Consider the following 21,800-nt stretch of genomic DNA (forward strand, 5'->3'; position numbering starts at 1 on the left):
TTTTCTTCTAGGCATTCATAGTAGAACAAAAAATATAATAGTCAATGAAAAACCACATGCAAAGACCAACAAACATCCAATGTACAAAAGAAGACAAATTATGCAAGTATAATAAATAGATAGATAAGCAAACAGATAGATAGATAAAGAAATAGATATAATAAAACAAAACTGAAAACATTGTAGAGTCCTTGAAAGTTAGTCCATAGGTTGGGGAATCAGTTCAGAGACGAAGAGAGTGATATTTTCCATGTTGGTTCATGAGCCTGGTAGTTGAAGGGTATGAACTGTCCCTGAATGTGGTGGTGTTCAAAGTTCAATGTATTTTTTTAAACAAAGAATGTATACCACCTTGAGATTTCATTGATTCAATATAATCAATGAAAAAATACACACAAGCAAAGACTGACAAACAACCAATGTGCAAAAGACAAACTGTTCAAAAAATACAATAAATAATTAAGTAAATAAATAATACTGAGAACACGTATCATCGAGTCCTTGAAAGTTGTGTATAACTTGTTAAGTTATAATAAGTTGTGTATCTGTTCAGAGCTGAAGTGAGTGAAGTTATCCGTGCTGGTTCAGGAGCATGATATTGGAATGATAATAACTGTTCTTGAACTGTTCCTGTGGGACCTAAGGCTTTTGTACCTCCTTCCTGATGGCAACTGGATCATGGAGGTCCTTGATAATGGATGCTAATTTCTTGTGGCGGTTCTCCTTGTAGATAAGCTCAGTGGTGGGGAAGGCTTTTCCTGTGATGGACTGGACTGTATCCTCCACTCTTTGGGCATTGGTGTTTTCATACTAGCTGTGATACAACCAGTCAGGATACTCTCCACCATTCATCTATAGAGGTTTGTCAAAGTTTTAGATGACATGCTAAATCCTAGAAAGTAGAGTCGCTGTCATGCCTTCTTTGGGGTGGCATTTATGTGCTAGGTCCAGGACAGATCCTCTGAAGTGATAACACCAAGGAATTTATAGTTACTGACCCTCTCCACCTCCATTTTCCTGATGAGTACTGGCTTATAGACCTCCTTTTTCTTCCTTCTGTGGACAATAATCAACCCTTTGGTTTTGTCGATATTGAGTGAGAAGTTGTTATGGCACCATTCAACCACATTTTCAGTCTCCCTCCTATATGCCAATTCATACCACCTTTGAATCATCCAACAACACTGGTGTCATCAGCAAATTTAAATATGACATTGGAGTGTACTTTGCTGATGGTGATTGTGGAGATGTTGTCAATCTGTACTGACTGGGATCTGTAAGTGAGCAAATAGAGGGAACAGGGAGGTATCAAGTCTAGGTCTTGGAGCTTAGTGTTGAGGGGATAATAGTGTTGAATGCTGAACTGTAGATAATGAAGAACATATGGATCTATGCATCTTCATTATCCAGATGTTGCAGAGTTGCATTAAGAGTGAGTGAAATGGCACCTGCTGTTGACCTTTAGAGACAGTAAGCAAATTGAAACGGGTCCAAGTCATTCCTGAAGGAGGAGATGATATGCTTCATGACCAACCTCTCAAAGCACCTCTTCACAGTATGTGTAAATGCTACTGGGTGTATAGTCATTGAGGCAGGTTACCATGTTCTTCGTGAAGCCCGCTTGAAGCAGGTGGTTACCATAGGCTGCAAAGTGAGAAGTTAAAGATGTCAGTAAACATCCAGCCAGTTGATTAGCAGTGGTCTTTAGTATTTAGAGGATTCTCTCCTGTCTGCCTCAGAGACAAAAGTTGCAGGGTCATCAGGGGCTGTGGGAGTTCATGAAGTTGTCTCCATGTTTTGTTGGTCAAAGTGAGCATAAAAGGTTTTGAGCTCATCTGGGGGTGACATAAATTGTTGTCATTTATGTCGCTTGTTTTTGCTTTGTTGGAGGTGACAGCATTCAAGCCCTGCCGCAGCTGCCAAGCATTCTTCTGTAATTCAGTTTTGGTCCAGAATTGCCACTTTGCTTGTGAGATGGCACATATACTGTTAATTATTAACATCCATTTTGATATTGCCAGCTTAGACTCCCCTCCTTCCAATCACACTCAATGATGTGGCCAATGTTTTGAAGCACATCGATCCAGATTTTCAATCCCTATGTGTGGACATGGCTTCTAGGTATCTGCCCAAATAATCTCACTCTAGTTTTTAATTTTTGTGCAATAACAGAAAAGTTACTCTAACTGAATTTGCGTTACCAGATTCTGAAATCATTATAAATTTATCAGTTGGATTTCTCCTAAAGTCTGTACTCAACAGAGTTCAAGCCAAGTCTGTGATCATACAATCATAGTTTAAGCAATTTTAGCTCTTGTCATACTTTGGTGAGTCTGCATTTCACCTGCTCAATCCTCCTAGAGTCACAATGAAGAAACAGTGCAATAACTTCAATAGGTCCAGCTAGACTTTTAGATGAGTATTGGTTAACTATCACCATTTTCATTTCAGCTCCTTTGAAATGAAGTACAATTTTCTATTAGCATTTTCATACTTGTAAATAGATTTCCATGACATTACCCTCATCATAAGAAGACTCCCTCACCATGAACACTACTTCACTTTTATGTTGCTCTCCTTTTGCTCTACATATTTAATTGTGTATTTACCGTAAGTATCAGTTTTAATATTACTGGCATATCTCATGAAATTTGTTGCTTTATGGCATTGAAAGACATAATTGTCATAAGGGGACAGGAGGCTGGACCCAAATGCAGGATGCAGGCACTGAAGTACTAGGGGCAGGACGGGAACAACTAAACGATAGACAAGATGTGGTGACTGTGGTGTGCATGAGTGACGTGATGTTCAAGGTTATTCTGGGGTTCTGGGAGAGTCTTAGAGTTTGGGCAAGGAGGATCCCAGAGTTCAGGCAAGGCAGGATCCCGGAGTTCAGGCAGGGTCTAGGAGTTCACTGAGCAGGCCGCATAACTCCTAGGCAGGGTCCAGACCTCCCAGGCAGGAACACGGGGGCCTGAGCAGGTTGTAGGGCACCTGGGTAGGTTGCGGGGCACATCCCATCGGCAGCGAGGGATGGAAAGGGGCAGAGTCCCCCACCGGGCAACGGCAGTCCAGCCAAGCTTGCCCGACGGAGGCAAGGGATAGGAAGGGAACTAGGACCAGGGTGACTGCCAGACTTACTCGAAGAACTCATCTTTAATGAGGGGAACTCCAAGCCAGGGCAACCAGAGGAACAGGGTAAGCAGGATTACACCCTAATTCCACACAGTCCCAGAGCCCCCTATATACACCGCCAGCCGATGGGCATCAGGTGCGCCTCCTTGAGCCCCAACAAGCCATGATGAACCACAGGTGTGACTAATTGGGCTGAAGGGAGAAAGGAGGGATGGCTACAAGACCCGGAGTCTGGAGTCCGTGGACCGGATCAGGATCCGGAATGCGGGCTCCGGACCGGACAGTAATATTAATAATTTTTTTAAAAACTATAAATTACAATAAAATAATGTATAAACAATTAAGTAGTGCAAAAAGAGAGCAAAAAACAAAGTGAGGTCTGTTCCTGGGCTCATTGTCCAGTTAGAAATCTGGAAGACACAAAGTATACTGCAGATGCTGTGGTCAAATCAAGACGTACAAACAAGCTGGATGAACTCAGCAAGTCGAGCAACATCCGTTGACTGCTCCTTTCAACGGATGTTGCCTGACCTGCTGAGTTCATCCAGCTTGTTTGTACGTCGAAATCTGGAAGAAGCTGCTCCTGAAATGTTGAGTGTGTGTTTTTAGGCTCCTGTAGCTTCTCCCAGATGGTGCAATGAGAAGGGCATGCCCTGGGTGATGGGGTCTTTAATAATGGATGCTGCTTTTTTGAGGCATTGTCTATTGAAGGTGCCTTTGATGCCACGGAGGCCCATGATGGAGCTGGCTGAGTTTGCAACTTTCTGCAGCTTTTCCCAATTCTGTGAAGTGGCTCCTCCATGCTTGATGATGAGGCAATCACTTAGAATGCTCTCCATGGTATATCTGTAGAAATTTGCAAGAATCTTTGGCGATATACCAAGTCTCCTCAACTCTTAATGAAATGTGGCCACTTTTGTGCCTGTTTTGTAATTGGATCAATATGCGGATAGATCTTTAGAGATGTTGCCATCTAGGAACTTGAAACTACTCACCCTTTCCGTTTCCAGTGACGTCATTGTCGAGAATGGCAGCTTAAGTCACTAGCTCCTCCGGAAAAACGTGTATTAAGCCCCGTTAACCCATCAAATATAATATTTTTTGAAAAATATTTGAACTGAAAAGAGGGGCAAGAATGAGGAAAAGGAATGGAAATAAAAAAAGCGACACTGCGGAGCCTGTGTCCGAGAGGACTGCAGCGAGCGTCTCTCCTACCTGACCATGTGCTAGCAAGGCGGACGCCGGGCCTCGTTCAGGCGAAGCGGCAAATATGTTCGAAATCCTGAAAGAGATAAGGGAGTTCCGGAAAGAAATAGAGCAGCAGCTCCATGATATTAAGTCAGAGCTCACCAGCGTCAATCAAAGATCACGTTCAAAACATGTAACGGATATTGAGTAAGACAATAAAAATATTACATCACCAAGAAGGTAAACTGCTTGACCTGGAGGGAAGATTACGGCGGAAAAATATCAGAATCTACAACGTTCCCGAAGGAGCAGAGGGTTCGTCTATGATGGAGTTTGTCGGAAAGTTACTGTGGGACACGCTCGATCTTCCCCCGGCTATGGAGCTGGAAGTCAAAAGAGCCCACTGTGCATTAGTCTTGAAATAATGCACATTTTTACCCGGGATAGAAAGCCACGCTCAATAATAATTAAATTCCTTCGGTACAGCACCAAGGCGGAGATTCTACAAAGGGCATGGGGTAAGAAGAGAGTGTTTTTAGAGGATAAATTAATATATTTCGACCAATATATTTCGACCCTGCGATCCTCCAGAAATGCAAAGAATACTCTGAAGTAAAGTGAGTACTAAAGCAAAATAAGATTAGATCTCAAACTCCGTACCCTGCTAAACTTCGAGTGTTTTATGACAATGGGACGCGGTTGTACCAGACAGTGGAAGAGGCGACTACAGACATGAAGGCCAGAGGGTTGCCCGTCAGCGTGACCAAAACAAGGGAAAGCCCGGCTGAGGAATTATCCTGCTCTGCTTGGAAATAGTGCGAGAATCGAGAAGGCAGGAGACGGGAGGAGGCTGAGAGAAATATATCAGGAAGAGACCAGGAGTTTCCCAAAGACAGTCCTCACCCCCTTCAGAGGAGCCATCAGGTTTGGCTAACTTTAAAAATGTTGAGAAGCTAAACGGAAGCAAAAGTACACGGTGATAGGTACCTATCTCGAGAAATACTTATTATAATGTGGATTTTATATTACTTAGTTGTTGTTCTTTAATCGCTCACTTACTTCTTTTTCCCCACCAAAATGAGAATATGTGTGTATGTGTGTAATATGTGTGTGTGTGTGTGTATATATATATATAGGAGTACACAGGGAAATCTTTTCTGTGTAATGGATTTGTTCACTAACTTTTATGAATACTGCAATGGGGGCCCTCAACTCACAAATAGGAGGGGTTATCCCCCACAGCTAGACATTTCCTCTAGCTCAACGCAGAGTCATCTACTAGAGACCTCAGCCTTGGAATCACACGTTCGTTGCCATTTTTGTTATTATTTGCGTTTCTTGGTTCTTATTTGTTCAGGGAGTAGATCGATTCAGTTTTATTCTAATTTCAGTGATACATTGACAGATAAATACAGATGGCTAAGGACAAGGTAAAATTAATTTCTTTTAATGTAAATGGGCTATTAAATCCAATCAAACGTAAGAGAATTTTATCCAAAATGAAAAAAGAACAAGCCCATGTAATATATTTACAGGAAGCTCATTTAAGTGATAATGAGCATAAAATAGTAAAGCGAATGGGCTTCACTAATCTGTTTTTCTCCTCATATAAATCAGGACATAGGAGAGGAGTTGCTATTCTTATCTCAAGTAAGCTAAATTTTGAAAAAGTATTCGAAATGGGAGATAAAGAGGGCAGATATATTCTGGTAAGGGGGAATATAGACGGCAATTCAGTTACTCTATTGAATATATACGCACCCCCGGGAAGTGATATTGGAAGACTCTTCCAATAGAAAAACCTATGAAACAAAATCTTTACATAAGAAAGTCAATACACTTTTTGTGGATGTTGGTTTAATTGATATATGGAGGGACCTTTTCCCTGACAGAAGGGATTACACTCATTATTCTGCTCCCCATTCTGTATATACAAGAATAGACTATTTCATAACATTTGGAAAAGACAAAGACAAAATAAACACCTGTGGAATTGGGACAATAAATGTAAGTGATCATGCACCTATATATTTATCTGTTGATTTTGACCTACAACCAAAGAATACTATTTGGAAACTAAATTCAAGTCTACTCAATGATCCGTACTTTAAGGAACAAATTAAAAAAGAAATTGGTCTCTACTTAGAATTTAATGATAATGGAGAGGTTTCACCTCCCATTTTATGGGATACTCTGAAGGCAGTCTTAAGAGGGAAAATTATAGCGATATCTTCATATAAGAAAAAAAAAGAAATAAAACATTAGAGGAATTACAAAATAGGCTGAAGGAACTAGAGAAAAAATACAAATTGAATTTGGCACAGGATACATTAGAGGAAATTAAAAGAATTAGGAATGAAATAAATAATTTGGCTACGCAAGAAATCAGGAAAAACTTAATGTTTCTGAAACAGAGACATTATGAAAGTGGATCGAAATCTATGAAAATACTGGCATGGAAACTGAAAAAAAAATAGCAGAAAATACAATTCATAGAATTAGGGACCCAAGAACGAAAATGATAAAAAATAAGCTAAGTGAAATTCAAGAAGCGTTTGAAGTGTTTTACAAAACTCTATATTCCAAAGTTCCAGGGGGAAGCATAACCCAAATTGACACCTTTCTGAATTCTCTAGAGTTACCCACTTTAAGCGAAGAACAAAATAGAAGGATGACTGAAGTTGAATTAAAAGCTGCAATTAGTAGGCTTAAATTAAGCAAATCACCAGGATCAGATGGGTATACGGCAGAGTGGTACAAAGAATTTAAAAATGAGTTAATTCCTGTTTTACTCCCCACACTGAACTGGGCTCTAAAAAAGGCACAAATGCCACCCAGTTGGAAGGAAGCGATAATCTCAACTATACCGAAAGAAGGCAAGGATAAAATGGAATGTGGGTCATTTAGACCAATATCTGTTCCTAATGTAGATTATAGGTTATTTACCTCCATCATGGCCAAACAATTAGAGGAGTTTCTACCCATACTGATACATAACGATCAGACAGGTTTTATACGACAACGCCAGACACAAGATAATATACGAAGGACACTTCACATTATGGATCATATACAAAAAAATAAAATTGAAGCAATAGTGATAAGTGTGGATGCTGTAAAAGCATTTGATTCAGTTAATTGGAATTTTCTATACGGAGTTTTACATAGATTTGGTTTCCAAGACACAATTATTAAAGCTATACAGACACTATATGACAATCCTATTGCTAGGATTAAAATCAATGGATATTTATCAAATAGTCTTACCCTAGAAAGGGGCAAGAGATAGGGTTGTGCATGGTCACCACTACTCTTCGCATTATATCTGGAACCATTAGCTCAATACATCAGACAAAACGAAGATGTCAGGGGAATTACTATTAAAGGGACAGAGCATAAATTGGCTTGTTATGCGAATGACATTTTGATCTATCTAGGGCAACCAACATACTCTTTACCTAAATTGATGTAATCCTTTGAACAATATGGTCAATTATTAGGATACAAGATCAACATAGATAAAACCCAATTACTTTCATATTACTATAGCCCACCAAGAGAAATTGAAAGTCGATACCCCTGGGCATGGCACACAGAGTCTTTCAAATATTTCAGCATCATTATGCCAAAAAATTTGGCAAAATTATCAGAATATAATTATCAGCCTTTATATAAAAAAATTAAGGAAGATGTGGCAAGATGGAACCTGATTCCTTTTTTCAGTCTCAGTTCAAGGATTGAGTCTATTAAAATGAATATACTGCCCAGACTGTTATATCTCTTTCAGACCTTACCAATGGAGATTAATCAAAATCAATTCAATTAATGGAACAAGATGCTATCAAGCTATATTTGGCAGGGGAAAAGGCCTAGAGTTCATCTCAAAACTTTGCAATTAGCAAAGGAAAAGTGGGGATGGGGCCTACCTTCTCTTAGAGATTATTATCTTGCAGCATAGTTGAGAGCTGTGATATGTTGGTGTAACCCATCATACGACACTCAATGGAAAAACATTGAGGAGCGGGTACTTCCCATTCCCATACAAGCTATTTTGGCTGATACCAACCTGCAAAGGTACATAAATACTATTGATAACCCATGGGTGAAATTGACTCTTAAAATATGGAAAACTACTATAAACAAATATAAGCTAGAAGGAGATATTGCAATTCTTAAATGGTGTGCACATGACTCGGATTTTACACCAAATAAATTGGATGCTAGATTTAAGGACTGGACAGCTAAAGGAATAACAGTTCTTTGCAACATAATGAAAGAAGGTACACTCTTCAGTTTTGAAATGCTTAAAGAGAAACACTTATTAGAAAAACAATATTTTTATCGTTATTTACAGATGCGACAATATGTTAATAAGATGCTTAAAAATGTAACCAAGGCAAATACATGCTTGATAGAGCTCTTTAGAAAAGCATATAATTCAGATAATGGTAGTAGAATCATTTCAAGCATGTATAAGAGGTTGTCAAATCTTAAAACACATTCGACTTCATACATTAAAACAAAATGGGAGAAGGAAGGAGGGATAATTATATCTGAGGAAGAATGGACAATATGGAGATATCAATGGAAGTGTACCAGTTCACAGAAATGGAGGGAGTTTGGATGGAAAAATTTGATAAGATATTTTATTACACCCTCTCAGAAATCCGATTATGATAGTAACCTCCCTGTTTGCTGGCGAAATTGTGGAAATCAAAATGCAAATCATTATCATATTTTTTGGGACTGCCCTGTTATCAAAAAATATTGGAGGGGGATACACAATGCCCTACAAAACATCTTTAAATGTGAAATACCCTTAGAGAGTAAGACCATATATTTTGGATATATACCTCAAGAATGGTTGAAAAGAGATAAATATTTAATGGTATACTGTTGGTGGCTGGTAAAAAGACTCTTACTAGGAAATGGTTATCACAGGAGAGCCCAACTTTAATTGCATGGATGGAAATTACAATGGACATTTACAAAATGGAGAAGATAACAGCATCTGTTAACCATAAGCTGGAACAATTTGATTCATACTGGGAAAAATGGTTTAACTACATAATGCCTCATAGGCCTGATTTTATTCTCACAAATCAATGAATCTGTTGTAAAAAAAAAATCACTCCCTACTTGCACATAGTTCTTTCCTTTTGCTTGTTTTTTCTTTCCACTCTTTTCTATAAATGTATACCTCAGATAAATACTTTGTGGAGGTTTGTGATATATATGATTATATGATATATATGTACAATGTCTGAAATATATTTTATGGAAATGTTAGTTTGATGATGAATTTCAATAAAAAAATAAATTAGAGAAAAAGAAACTACTCACCCTTTCCACTGCTGATCCCTCAGTGAGGACTGGTCTGTGTTTCCCCAGCTTCCCCTTCCTGAAATCAATTACTGGGTCTTGCAGAGGAAGGTACAGGGGCCCAGGTTTTGAAACTTGTTGATTAGAACTGAGGGGATGATTGTTTTGAACACTGATCTGTATTCAATAAACTGCAGCCTGACATGGGTATTACAATTGTCCAAGTCATCTGATACCCGAATGGAGAGCCAGTGAGATTGTATCCACTGCAGACCTATTGTGTTGATATGCAAATTGCAGTGGGTCCTGTTCCTTGCTTAGCCAGGAGTTGAGACTGGCCATGACCAACCTCTCAAAGCATTTCATCACCGTAGATGTGAGTGCCATTGGCAATAATCATTGAGGCAGCTCACCCTGCTGTCTTGGACTCTGGTATAATTGTTGCCTTTTTGAAGCAGGTGGGAACCTCTGACCGTAGTAGTGTGAGATTGAAGATGTGCTTGAACACTTCCACCAGTTAGTTGGCACAGGTTTTCAGTATCCTATCAGGTACACCATCAGAGCCTGACATCCTGTGAAGGTTCACCCTCTTGAAGGATGTTCTGAAGTTGACCTCCGAGATAGAGATCACAGGGTTGCTACATGCTGCTGGGATTCACACAGATGTAGTTTTATTCTTCCTTTCAAACCATGCATAAAGAGCATTGAGTTCATCTGGGGGTGAAGCATCATAGCCATTCATTATGTTATGTTTCACCTTGTAGGATATAAAGGCCTGCAAACCCTGCCAGAGCTGATGTGCATCCGATTCCGTTTCTAACCTCAATCAAAATTATTTTTTTGTTTTTAAAATAGCCTTTTGTAGGTCATACCTGGACTACCTCTATAGTTCTGGATCACCAGTTTTTAATGCCACAGTACCTCAGCACACTATGAATATCCTGGTTCATCCATGGCTTTTGGTTTGAGTATGTCTAGTATAGAGCGGCAGGGTGGAGGAACATTTTTACCAAAGGAGGTGTAAGGCACTTCTTCCATCTGCTAGCCTGCAGGTAACCCTTGGGCAAGGTGTAGACCTTGCAGAGGGTGATGATAACTGTGACATATTCATTCAGATTCAAAGATGAGTCTCTGAATATTGTCCAGTCCACCAACTCAAAGCCGTCCTGTAAGCACTTCTCTGCCTCCCTTGACCATTTCTTCTTGGTCCTTAATACTGGTGCTGCGGTTTTTAGTCTCTGATGGGAGTAGAAGTACAGTCAGGTGATCACACCAAAGTGTGAAAGTCTGATTTTAGGAGTGTGGTGGCTCCTCAGGTTCCACAGATGATATGCTGGTGGTCGTTGTTCAGAAACTTCTTCAAGCTGGCCTGGTTGAAATCCTTAATTGTGTACACACACACACACACACACACACACACACACACACACACACACACACACACACACACACACACACACACACACACACACACACACACACACACACACACACACACACACACACACACACCCCACCACCCCCCCCCCATTGGATTCCAGTTAATTGGTCCATCACTTATTGGGACAGCAGCTTATTGAGACAACTCTTAAAGAACAAAAAATATTCAAGAACATAGCTGAGATACCCTTCATTTATTTGAGACATTATGCTGCTTAACTGGGACAGGAGACTTTTGCCCAGCTGTTTCTAACTATCATCAGTCATGTGAACTTGTGTGCCTGTTAGACACTAGACAATTCTTAGAACGACATTGAGTGCAAGGTTGTTGCTATGACAGTACTCAACCAGCTGACCTATCTTGCTCTTGTATGCCTCATTTGCGTATGTTTGTGTTCAAAAGCAGTGATTTTTGCCACTAACGGTTGGTGAGAAGTAAACTGTAAGATAAAGGATCTTATACTTTCCTGGTGTATATGATGAATAAAATTTTCTTGGGCTTTCAGTCGGGTACAAATATCAATTTTAGCTGACGTTTCGATGACAAACTGCCATCTTCATCATGGATGATACCTGAATGTGTCTAGTCCAGTGGTATCTATATCCCCATCGTCTGACCCTCCTGATTGGTTAGTCCTCAACCAATCAGGTTTCCACTGCCCCACCCTGTTTACGATCGAATTCCAGTTCTTACTTAGAGCGAGGCCTTCGTCTTTGTTAAAATTCTTTTCCTCTAGCTTCTTTTACCTGGCGGTTCCAAAAGCCATTGGTGTGACATAGAAGTCAATCCTCTGGCAGTATTCTGCTACCACCAATTTTTCTGGGTAACCCAAACAAATACACCTCTTGTGCTGCTCTTCCGGCATGCATCCTTTGTAAAAGCTATTTCAGACCTGGAGAGTCTCCATAAGGAAATAAGACAATTACGCACAACATTCCTAAAGAATGGATACAAGGTAAAGGAAATCAATAAAAAAGGCTGACAGAAAAGCCAGGAAAAACCAACAATGAGGAGGAACCATTGCTACAGCTTGTCTTACCTATATTTCCATGGTTTCTGGAAGGATCACCAGGATCCTGAAGAAATAGGGGATTAATACCATCCACAAGCCCATAAGGAAGCTCAGGTCACAGCTTATGTGGGACAAAGATGACCTGAGACTCGGGTTGGATGGCATTTACAAGATTCCCTGTGAACGCAGAGCAGCATTTATTGGCCAGACACAGTGGAAACCAGCATCAAGGAGCACAGGAAGTGTGTCCAAACATGACACAACAAACACCTTCACCAGAGGTGCTACCATTTCCTGGACAACCTATATATCGCAGTGTACACTAGATGAATTCTTCCTTTCAACTACTAATAGGAAATAGGGACCCTCTGTTGGTCAGGTTGACTGTGTCCCTCTTGTCTATGTGATACAGCAGCCAGTACACAAGCCAGATCAGTAGGATATGGAGAGCAAACAGTTGCTCATGCAGCAGGCTTATCGTCTCCATGCAGCTGATGAATCCAAATGACAGCAGGGACCGACACAATTAGGCACCAGTGGCATCGCAGGAGTTGCCAATCAGTGTTAAGTTCAACACAGGACTGTTTTAGGAGCAACAGCTCCGGATTTTTTTCTAAAAGTTTACTCCTGAAGCCTTCCCCATGAGTGGGTACAGCTGCAAGGCAGTGGAGGTTTGAGATTAGAGCTTTCCTTCTCCTGAGCTGCCAACCACAGCTGACAAGCCAATCCTCTACTGGTTTTAAAGAGCCTTCGCTTTTGGCCACATGGCCAGGAGCTGGACTTAGTTGTTAGAGACTATTTGAGATGTACACCATTAGGAGCATAGAGTAGGTAGTGGGAGCTTATCCCCATTACTACCTCTGGCTATATCTACCCAATAGGAACTAACACACACTTATTTAGTACTAGAGCAGTATTGATAGTGTTCTAATTTGTTCTATATTTTATTTAAGTACTGTACATATTTTGTTACTCAGTTAAATGGTACTTTGTCTTTTTTATACCTTTTTAACTATTTCCAGGAAAGTTTTGTTAATGGGGCAGGCGCTCAATTGCACCAAAATGTCCCAATTAACTGGAATCCACCACACACACACATACACAATGTATATATTCTTCTTGTAATATATGTCTTTTTAATGTATTGCACTACATTGTTGTCTTTAAAGCAACACATTTCACAACATACAGTATGCCAGTGATGTTAAATCTGACTCTGATACAGACTGGACCATAATCCTTTGATCACTCTGTACTAAAGTGGAACTTTTTCTTTGTTCCAAACATGTTAGCTCTTGTAAAAAATGTGTTTTATGTATGTTCAATTAATATTTTGTTTGCAAATGCTTCTTGAGTGATTCTGCCACAAGTAAGTTTTTCACTGTGCATACTTTTCACTATTCACATGACAATGAATTCAACTTTTGTTTTGTCTTTGATTAAACCTAGCTGCTGTTTCACAGTTTCTCACCATTTAGAGGATACTGTGATCTATCTCTCTTTGCTCCTAAGTAAATGATTTTTCCAATAGTGAGCTTCACTGCACTGTACCCATTGTTCTCCTCCCTTTTCCCTCAACAGCAGCTGCTATGCATTCCTAGTGCTATTGATTTTCATCCTTCGACTTACAAGTGCAGGCATTGAAGAGTTCTTCATGGCCATTGCCATTGCCTTGGCCTGGTGCAATTCCATGTACTTTGCTCGAGGGTTCCGGATACTTGGGAATTTCACCATCCTACTCCAAAAGGTAACTAAGCCAGATACTTAATTGTACTCAACACTTCATCATGAAATGTAAAGGAGGCTTGATCCAAAAGCAGAGCAGGGGAGATAATTTAGCAGTAAATTATATTTTACTAATAAACTGCAAAATAACAAGTCATGAGAGGACACAAAATAAGAGAGAAAAGAGCCTGGTGTAACACAAGGTCTGGGTGCCATGGTAGCGTAGCAGTTAGCGCAATGTTTGAAGCGATGGAGTTCGGAGTTCAATTCCCAGCATTCACTGTGAGCCTGTACATCCTCTCTGTGAAATGTGTGGGTTCTCTTCAGGTCCACCTGTTTCCTTCCATGGCCCAAAAACTGTTAACCATGTAGGTTAATTGGTCATTGTAAATTATCCTGTGATTAGGTTAGGGTTAAATTGAAGTTTCCGGGATTGTAGGACAGTACCATTCAAAGGGCCGGAAGGGTCTATTCCACACGGTATCTCTAAATAAGTAAATATATAAGATGAAGGGAGTTTTGTGTGAGTCTGTAAGGAGGAATTGGATGGACTCACAGTGCTCCCAGATGCTCATATGCATCAGCTGCGTGCATGCAGTGACCATCCCAGACCCCAAGGGACGTCCATCAATGAGTGTGATGCAGAAGGGGTGAGAGATAGGTTCTATAGGGAGTCCAATCTGTAGAGTTTAGTCCAGAAAGTTGCCTGTTGTGCTGGTATCCACCAGAATCTCCTGTGTGCTTGGAACCATTGGGCTGTGAAGGACAGAGAGAATGAGCTGGGCTATAGTGCTGGAATGAGGGGCTGGGGGGAGCTTAACAAATAGAAGGCCCCTCATTTTCACAGGAGCAGTTGGTATTAGATGTGTGGGTGATTGGCAGCTCTGCAGTAAGTGCGCAAATTGTTTCTCCACTGATACTCACGCTCTTGGGGTTAAAGGAGCTCTCCTTAACTGCATGTGTTCTGGAAGTGTTGATGAAGAAGGTCAGAAATGGTTCTGGGAATAGAACTAGGACTCTGGCTGATGATATGGAGGGTTGTTCCATAAGATGCTAGTCAGTTTGGAGGACCAGTGGGCATCTTGCTGGTAGGTAGCTTCTCTTTCAAACACCCTGTGATTGTAATGGGCCAGCAGTGCTTCTGCATTCCAGCTACACTCTGCCACGAGGGTCTTGAATTCCAACATGAACCGTGAGCCTTGAAGCATGCACAAGTGTACGGGATTCACTGAATCCTGTACACTTCCTGAATGGTAGAAAACCTGGCGCATCTCAATGGTAAAATCTTTTTGTCCATCAAAAGCCTCTGTAGTCCATCTGATATACAAACGTTTGTACATCAATCGTTATGGTATTGTCCCATATAGAGGAAAGGGAACAATTTGGAAAGTGACTATATGTGACTTTTGAATGTGAGTCACAGTGACCAGGTTTCTGGCACTGAATCTGGTGCTGTGACTCAGAAGAGCAGAGGGGTCAATTTTAACATTCAGATCAGATTCCCATTTTTGTCTTGATTTATGAATTCCTAATTTAATTGTCTGCTTTTGAATCAAATTATACATACAAGGTGTAAATTTTTTAATTTTTCCTATCTGAATTAATATTTCTATTTCACTAGGTTTTGGTATCAACATTGTTTGTCCCAGCTTTTCTCGTAAATAAGCTTTTCTGATCTGATCTGAATGTTAAAATTGATGGAAAAAATTGGTCAAGATTATGTTCTGATAGTATGAGAAATACAATAAATGTTCGACTTAGATTAATACAATATAATTTTTTACATCAATTATATATAACACCACAGAAAATAAATAGATTAAATTCAAATATGTCTGACTAATGTTTTCGATGTAAACAAGAAATTGGTACTTTTTTACATTCTACTTGGTCTTGTTCTAAAATTCAACCATTTTGGATTAATTTAAGATTTTTATTGGAACAAATTATTGGAGTACAAATTCCACATACTCCATTGCTATTTTTATTAGGAGACATTGAAGGGAAAATAACAAAATTTAAATTGAATAAGTATCAGAAAAAATTTATAAAAATTGCTTTGGCAGTAGCCAAAAAAGTTATTGCAGTTACTTGGAAATCTGATTTAAATTTAACTATGGATCGTTGGAATAATGAAATACATAGTTGTATTCCATTTGAAAAAATTACGTATAATTTAAGAAATGAATATGAGATATTTTTGAAAATTTGGTCACCATACTTACGAAAGATAGGATTAGATACATAGGTCCTTTGAAGATAAAATTATAGTAATTGGGGAAAGTGAAAATAAATATCAAAATTATTTTGAACTCCATGGAACATGTGGGGATCCTCCGATATCCAGGCAATCTTTCTTCTCTTTTCTTTCTTTTTTTTCCTTTTTCTTTAGATAAGGGTTAAGGGGGGAGGGTTAAGGGGAGGGGGGAGGGTTAAAATCACTTTTCTTACCATTTCATTTTTACATTTATTCTTGTAATTTCTAAAATTCAATAAATATATAATATTAAAAAAAAGAAGAGCAGAGGGGTGAAGAGGGTGAAGAAGGGTGAAGAGCGGTGATAGGAGATTCTATAGTCAGAGGAACAGAAATGGTTTCTGTGGGTGTGATAGAGATATCTGGATGGTACATTACTTCCCAGATGTCAGGGTCAGGGATGGCTCAGATCCAGTCCATGGCATTCTCAAGGGGAAGGTGAGCAGCCAAAAGTCTTGGTACATATTGGCATCAATGACATAGGTAGACAAGGTGAGGAGGTCCTGAAGTGAAATTTTAGGGAGCTAGGTAGAAAGCTGAAAAACAGGACCTCCAGGGTAGAAATCTTTGGATTGCTTCATGTGCCATGCACCAGTGATGGTAAAAATAGGAAGATGCGGCAGGTGAATACGTGGCTGAGGAACTGGTGCAGGGGGCAGGGATTTACACTTATGGATCATTGGGATCTCTTCTGGAGAAGGTATGACTACAAAAGGGATGGGTTATACCTGAGCCAGAAAGGGACCAAAATCTTTGCGGACAGCTTTGCTAGATTTGTTCGGGAGGGTTTAAACTAATTTGGCAGGGTGTTGGGAACTGGAAAAGATAGTGCTGAGGATGAGATAATTGGTTTACAAACAAAGGCAATGTGTAGTGAGACTCCTAGCAAGGAGAGACTGTTGATAGGGCATAACTGCAGTCAGCAGGATGAGTTTCAATGTAAAAGGTGGACAAAATCGAAAAGGGTGAATACAGGATTGAAGGTGTTATATTTGAATGTACACAGTATACAGAAAAAGGTGGATGAATTTGTAGCACAGTTACAGATTGGCTGGCATGTATGATGCTGTAGGCTTCACTGAAGCATGGCTGAAAGAAGTTTATAGCTGGGAGTTTAATGTCTGAGGATACACACTGTTTTGAAAGGGCAGGCAGAAGGCAAAGGGGAAGGTGTAGATCAGTTGTTAAAAAGTAAAAACAAATCATTAGAAAGAGGTTGTTAACTTCAGGAGGGCATGGAGCAACCACTGCCCGTTGAACATCGATGGCTCCTCGGTAGAGATCGTAAAGAGCACCAAACTTCTTGGTGTTCACCTGATGGAGAATCTCACCTGGTCCCTCAACACCAGCTCCATAGCAAAGAAAGCTCAGCAGTGTCTCTACTTTCTGCGAAGGCTGAGGAAAGTCCATCTCCCACCCCCCATCCTCATCACATTCTACAGGGGTTGTATTGAGAGCATCCTTGGCAGCTGCATCACTGCCTGGTTTGGAAATTGCACCATCTCGGATTGTAAGACCTGCAGCGGATAGTGAGGTCAGCTGAGAAGATCATCGGGGTCTCTCTTCCTGCCATCACGGACATTTACACTACCTGCTGCATCCGCAAAGGAAACAGCATTATGAAGGACCCCATGCACCCCTCATACAATCTCTTCTCCCTCCTGCCGTCTGGGAAAAGTTTCAAAAGCATTCGGGATCTCACGACCAGACTATGTAACAGTTTCTTCCCCCAAGCTATCAGACTCCTCAATACCCGAAGCCTGGACTGACACCTTGCCCTATTGTCCTGTTTATTATTCATTGTAATGCCTGCACTGTTTTTGTGCGCTTTATGTAGTCCTGTGCAGGTCTGTAGTCTAGTGTAGCTTTCTCCGTGTTGTTTTTTTTTATGTAGTTCAGTCTAGTTTTTGTACTGTGTCATGTAACACCATGGTCCTGAAAAACGTTGTCTCATTTTTACTATGTACTGTACATAGAACATAGAACATGGAATAGTACAGCACACTACAGGCCCGTCGGCTCACAATGTTGTGCCGACCCTCAAACCCTGCCTCCCATATAACTCCCCACCTTAAATTCCTCCATATACCTGTCTAGTAGTCTTTTAAACTTCACTAATGTATCTGCCTCCACCACTGACTCAGGCAGTTCATTCCATGCACCAACTACTCTCTGAGTGAAAAACCTTCCTCTAATATCTCCCTTGAACTTCCCTCCCCTTACCTTAAAGCCATGTCCTCTTGTACTGAGCAGTGGTGCCCTGGGGAAGAGGCACTGGCTGTCCACTCTGTCTATTCCTCTTAATATCTCGTACACCTCTATCATGTCTCCTCTCATCATCCTTCTCTCCAAAGAGTAAAGCCCTAGCTCCCTTAATCTCTGATCATAATCCATACTCTCTAAACCAGGCAGCATCCTGGTAAATCTCCACTGTACCCTTTCCAATGCTTCCACATCCTTCCTATAGTGAGGCGACCAGAACTGGACACAATATTTCAAGTATGGCCTAACTAGAGTTTTATAGAGCTGCATCACGTTCTTAAACTCTATCCCTTGACTTATGAAAGCTAACACCCCATAAGCTTTCTTAACTACCCTATCTACCTGTGAGGCAACTTGCAGGGATCTGTGGACATGTACCCCCAGATCCCTCTGCTCCTCCTCACTACCAAGTATCCTGCCATTTACTTTGTACTCTGCCTTGGAGTTTGTCCTTCCAAAGTGTACCACCTCACACTTCTCCGGGTTGAACTCCATCTGCCACTTCTCAGCCCACTTTTGCGTCCTATCAATGTCTCTCTGCAATCTTCGACAATCCTCTGTGCTATCTACAACACCACCAACCTTTGTGTCATCTGTAAACTTGCCAACCCACCATTCTACCCCCACATCCAGGTTGTTAATAAAAATCATGAAAAGTAGAGGTCCCAGAACAGATCCTTGTGGGACACCACTAGTCACAACCCTCCAATCTGAATGTGCTCCCTCCACCACAACCCTCTGCCTTCTGCAGGCAAGCCAATTCTGAATCCACCTGGCCAAACTTCCCTGGATCCCTTGCCTTCTGACTTTCTGAATAAGCCTACTGTGTGGAACCTTGTCAAATGCCTTACTAAAATCCATGTAGATAACATCCACTGCACTACCCTCATCTATATGCCTGGTCACCTCCTCAAAGAACTCTATCAGGCTTGTTAGGCACAATCTGCCCTTCACAAAGCCATGCTGACTGTCCCTGATCAGACCATGATTCTCTAAATGCCCACAGATCCTATCTCTAAGAATCTTTTCCACCGGCTTTCCCACCACAGACGTAAGGCTGACTGGTTTATAATTACCTGGACTATCCCTACTACCTTTTTTGAACAAGGGGGCAACATTCGCCTCCCTCCAATCCTCCGGTACCATTCCTGTGGACGACGAGGACATAAAGATCCTAGTCAGAGGTTCAGCAATCTCTTCCCTTGCCTCATGGAGCAGCCTGGGGACTTATCCATCCTATTGTATTTTAACAACTCCAACATCTCTTCTCCCTTAATATCAACATGTTCCAGAACATCAACCTCACTCATATTGTCCTCACTGTCATCAAGTTCCCTCTCAGTGGTGAATACCAAAGAGAAGTATTCATTGAGGACCTCGCTCACTTCCACAGCCTCCAGGCACATCTTCCCACTTTTATCTCTAATTGGTCCTATCTTTACTCCTGTCATCCTTTTGTTCTTCACATAATTGAAGAATGCCTTGGGGTTTTCCTTTACCCTACTCGCCAAGGCCTTCTCATGACCCCTTCTTGCTCTTCTCAGCCCTTTCTTAAGCTCCTTTCTTGCTACCCTATATTCCTCAATAGACCCATCTGATCCTTGCTTCCTAAACATCATGTATGCTGCCTTCTTTCACCTGATTAGATTTTCCACTTCACTTGTCACCCATTGTTCCTTCACCCTACCATTCTTTATCTTTCTCACCGGGACAAATTTATCCCTAACATCCTGCAAGATATCCCTAAACATTGACCACATGTCCATAGTACATTTCCCTGCAAATACATCATCCCAATTCACACCCGTCAAGTTCTAGCCTTATAGCCTCATAATTTGCCCTTCCCCAATTAAAAATTTTCCTGTCCTCTCTGATTCTATCCTTTCCCATGATAATGCTAAATGCCAGGGAGCAGTGATCACTGTCCCCCAGACGACCCAGTTCATTACCTAATAGTAGATCTAGTATGGCATTCCCCCTAGTCGGCCTGTCAACATACTGTGACAGGAATCCATCCTGGACACACTTAATAAACTCTGCCCCATCTAAACCCTTGGAACTAATCAAGTGCCAATCAATACTAGGGAAGTTAAAGTCACCCATGATAACAACCCTGTTATTTTTGCACCTTTCCAAAATCTGCCTCTCAATCTGCTCCTCGGTATCTCTGCTGCTACCAGGGGGCCTATAGAATACCCCCAGTAGAGTAACTGCTCCCTTCCTGTTCCTGACTTCCACCCATACTGACTCAAAAGAGGATCTTGCTACATTACCCACCCTTTCTGCAGCTGTAATAGTATCCCTGACCAGTAATGCCACCCCTCCTTCCCTTTTCCCCCTTCTCTATCTCTTTTAAAGCACTGAAATCCAGGAATATTGAGAATCCATTCCTGCCCTGGTGCCAGCCAAGTCTCCATAATGGCCACTACATCATAATCCATGTATGTATCTAAGCTCTCAATTCATCACCTTTTTTCCTGATGCTTCTTGCATTGAAGTACACACACTTTAGCCCTTCTATCTTACTACCTTTACACCCTTTATTCTGCTTCTCTTTCCTCAAAGCCTCTCTATATGTTAGATCTGGCTTTACTCCATGCACTTCTTTGACTGCTCTATCGCTCCAGGTCCCATCCCCCTTGCAAATTAGTTTAAACCCTCCCAAACCATGCTAGCAAACCTACCTGTAAAGATATTGCTCCCCCTCGAGTTCAGGTGCAACCTATCCAATTTGCACAGGTCCCACCTTCCCCAGAAGAGATCCCAATGATTGAAAAATCTAAAACCCTGCTCCCTGCACCAACTCCTCAGCCACGCATTGAACTGCCATCTCTTCCAATTCTTACCATTACTATCACGTAGCAATGGCAGCAATCCTGAGAACGCCACCCTTGAGGTCCCGTTCTTCAGCCTTCTGCCTAGTTCACGAAACTCACACTTCAGGACCTCATCCCTCTTCCTGCTTATATCGTTGGTACCAACATGTATCACAACTTCTGGTTGCTTTCCTTCTCGTACCAGGATGTCATGCACCCAGTCAGAGACATCCCAGACTCTGGCACCTGGGAGGCAGCAAACCATGCGGGTATCCTTCTCACGTCCACAAAATCTCCTGTCTGCTCCCCTGACTATAGAGTCTCCAATGACGACAGCTCTCCTCTTCTCCATCCCATCCTTCTGCACCACAGGGTCAGACTCAATGCCAGAGGCCCTGCTACCATGGTTCACACCTGGTCGGTCATCCTCGCCAACAGCATCCAGGATGGTAAATTAATTATTCAGGGGAATGGCTACAGGGGTGCTCTGCACTACCTGTCTACTCTCCTTCGCTTTCCCCCTTCGGACTGTCACCCAACGACCTGCTTCCTGCAGCCTAGGTGTGACTACCTCCCTGTAGCTCTCATCTATGATGGCCTCATTCTCCCTTATGAGTCGAAGGTCATCCAGCTGCTGCTCCA

The 21,800-nt window shown here is 41.3% G+C and overlaps 1 protein-coding gene across 2 annotated transcripts in view; it reads left to right on the plus strand.

Moving 5' to 3' along the window:
- The window catches only part of LOC140714946 (transient receptor potential cation channel subfamily V member 6-like), a 108,650-nt gene that overhangs the window by 74,696 nt on the left and 12,154 nt on the right, over positions 1–21,800 (plus strand). For both annotated transcript variants that reach the window (XM_073026636.1, XM_073026637.1), the window contains one exon: positions 13,680–13,845. In XM_073026636.1, the coding sequence (XP_072882737.1) occupies positions 13,680–13,845 (166 nt within the window). The remainder of the gene's footprint in view (positions 1–13,679; positions 13,846–21,800) is intronic.

The sequence above is a fragment of the Hemitrygon akajei genome, chromosome 22 (assembly GCF_048418815.1).
Source record: "Hemitrygon akajei chromosome 22, sHemAka1.3, whole genome shotgun sequence".
Classification (NCBI taxonomy): Eukaryota; Metazoa; Chordata; class Chondrichthyes; order Myliobatiformes; family Dasyatidae; genus Hemitrygon; species Hemitrygon akajei.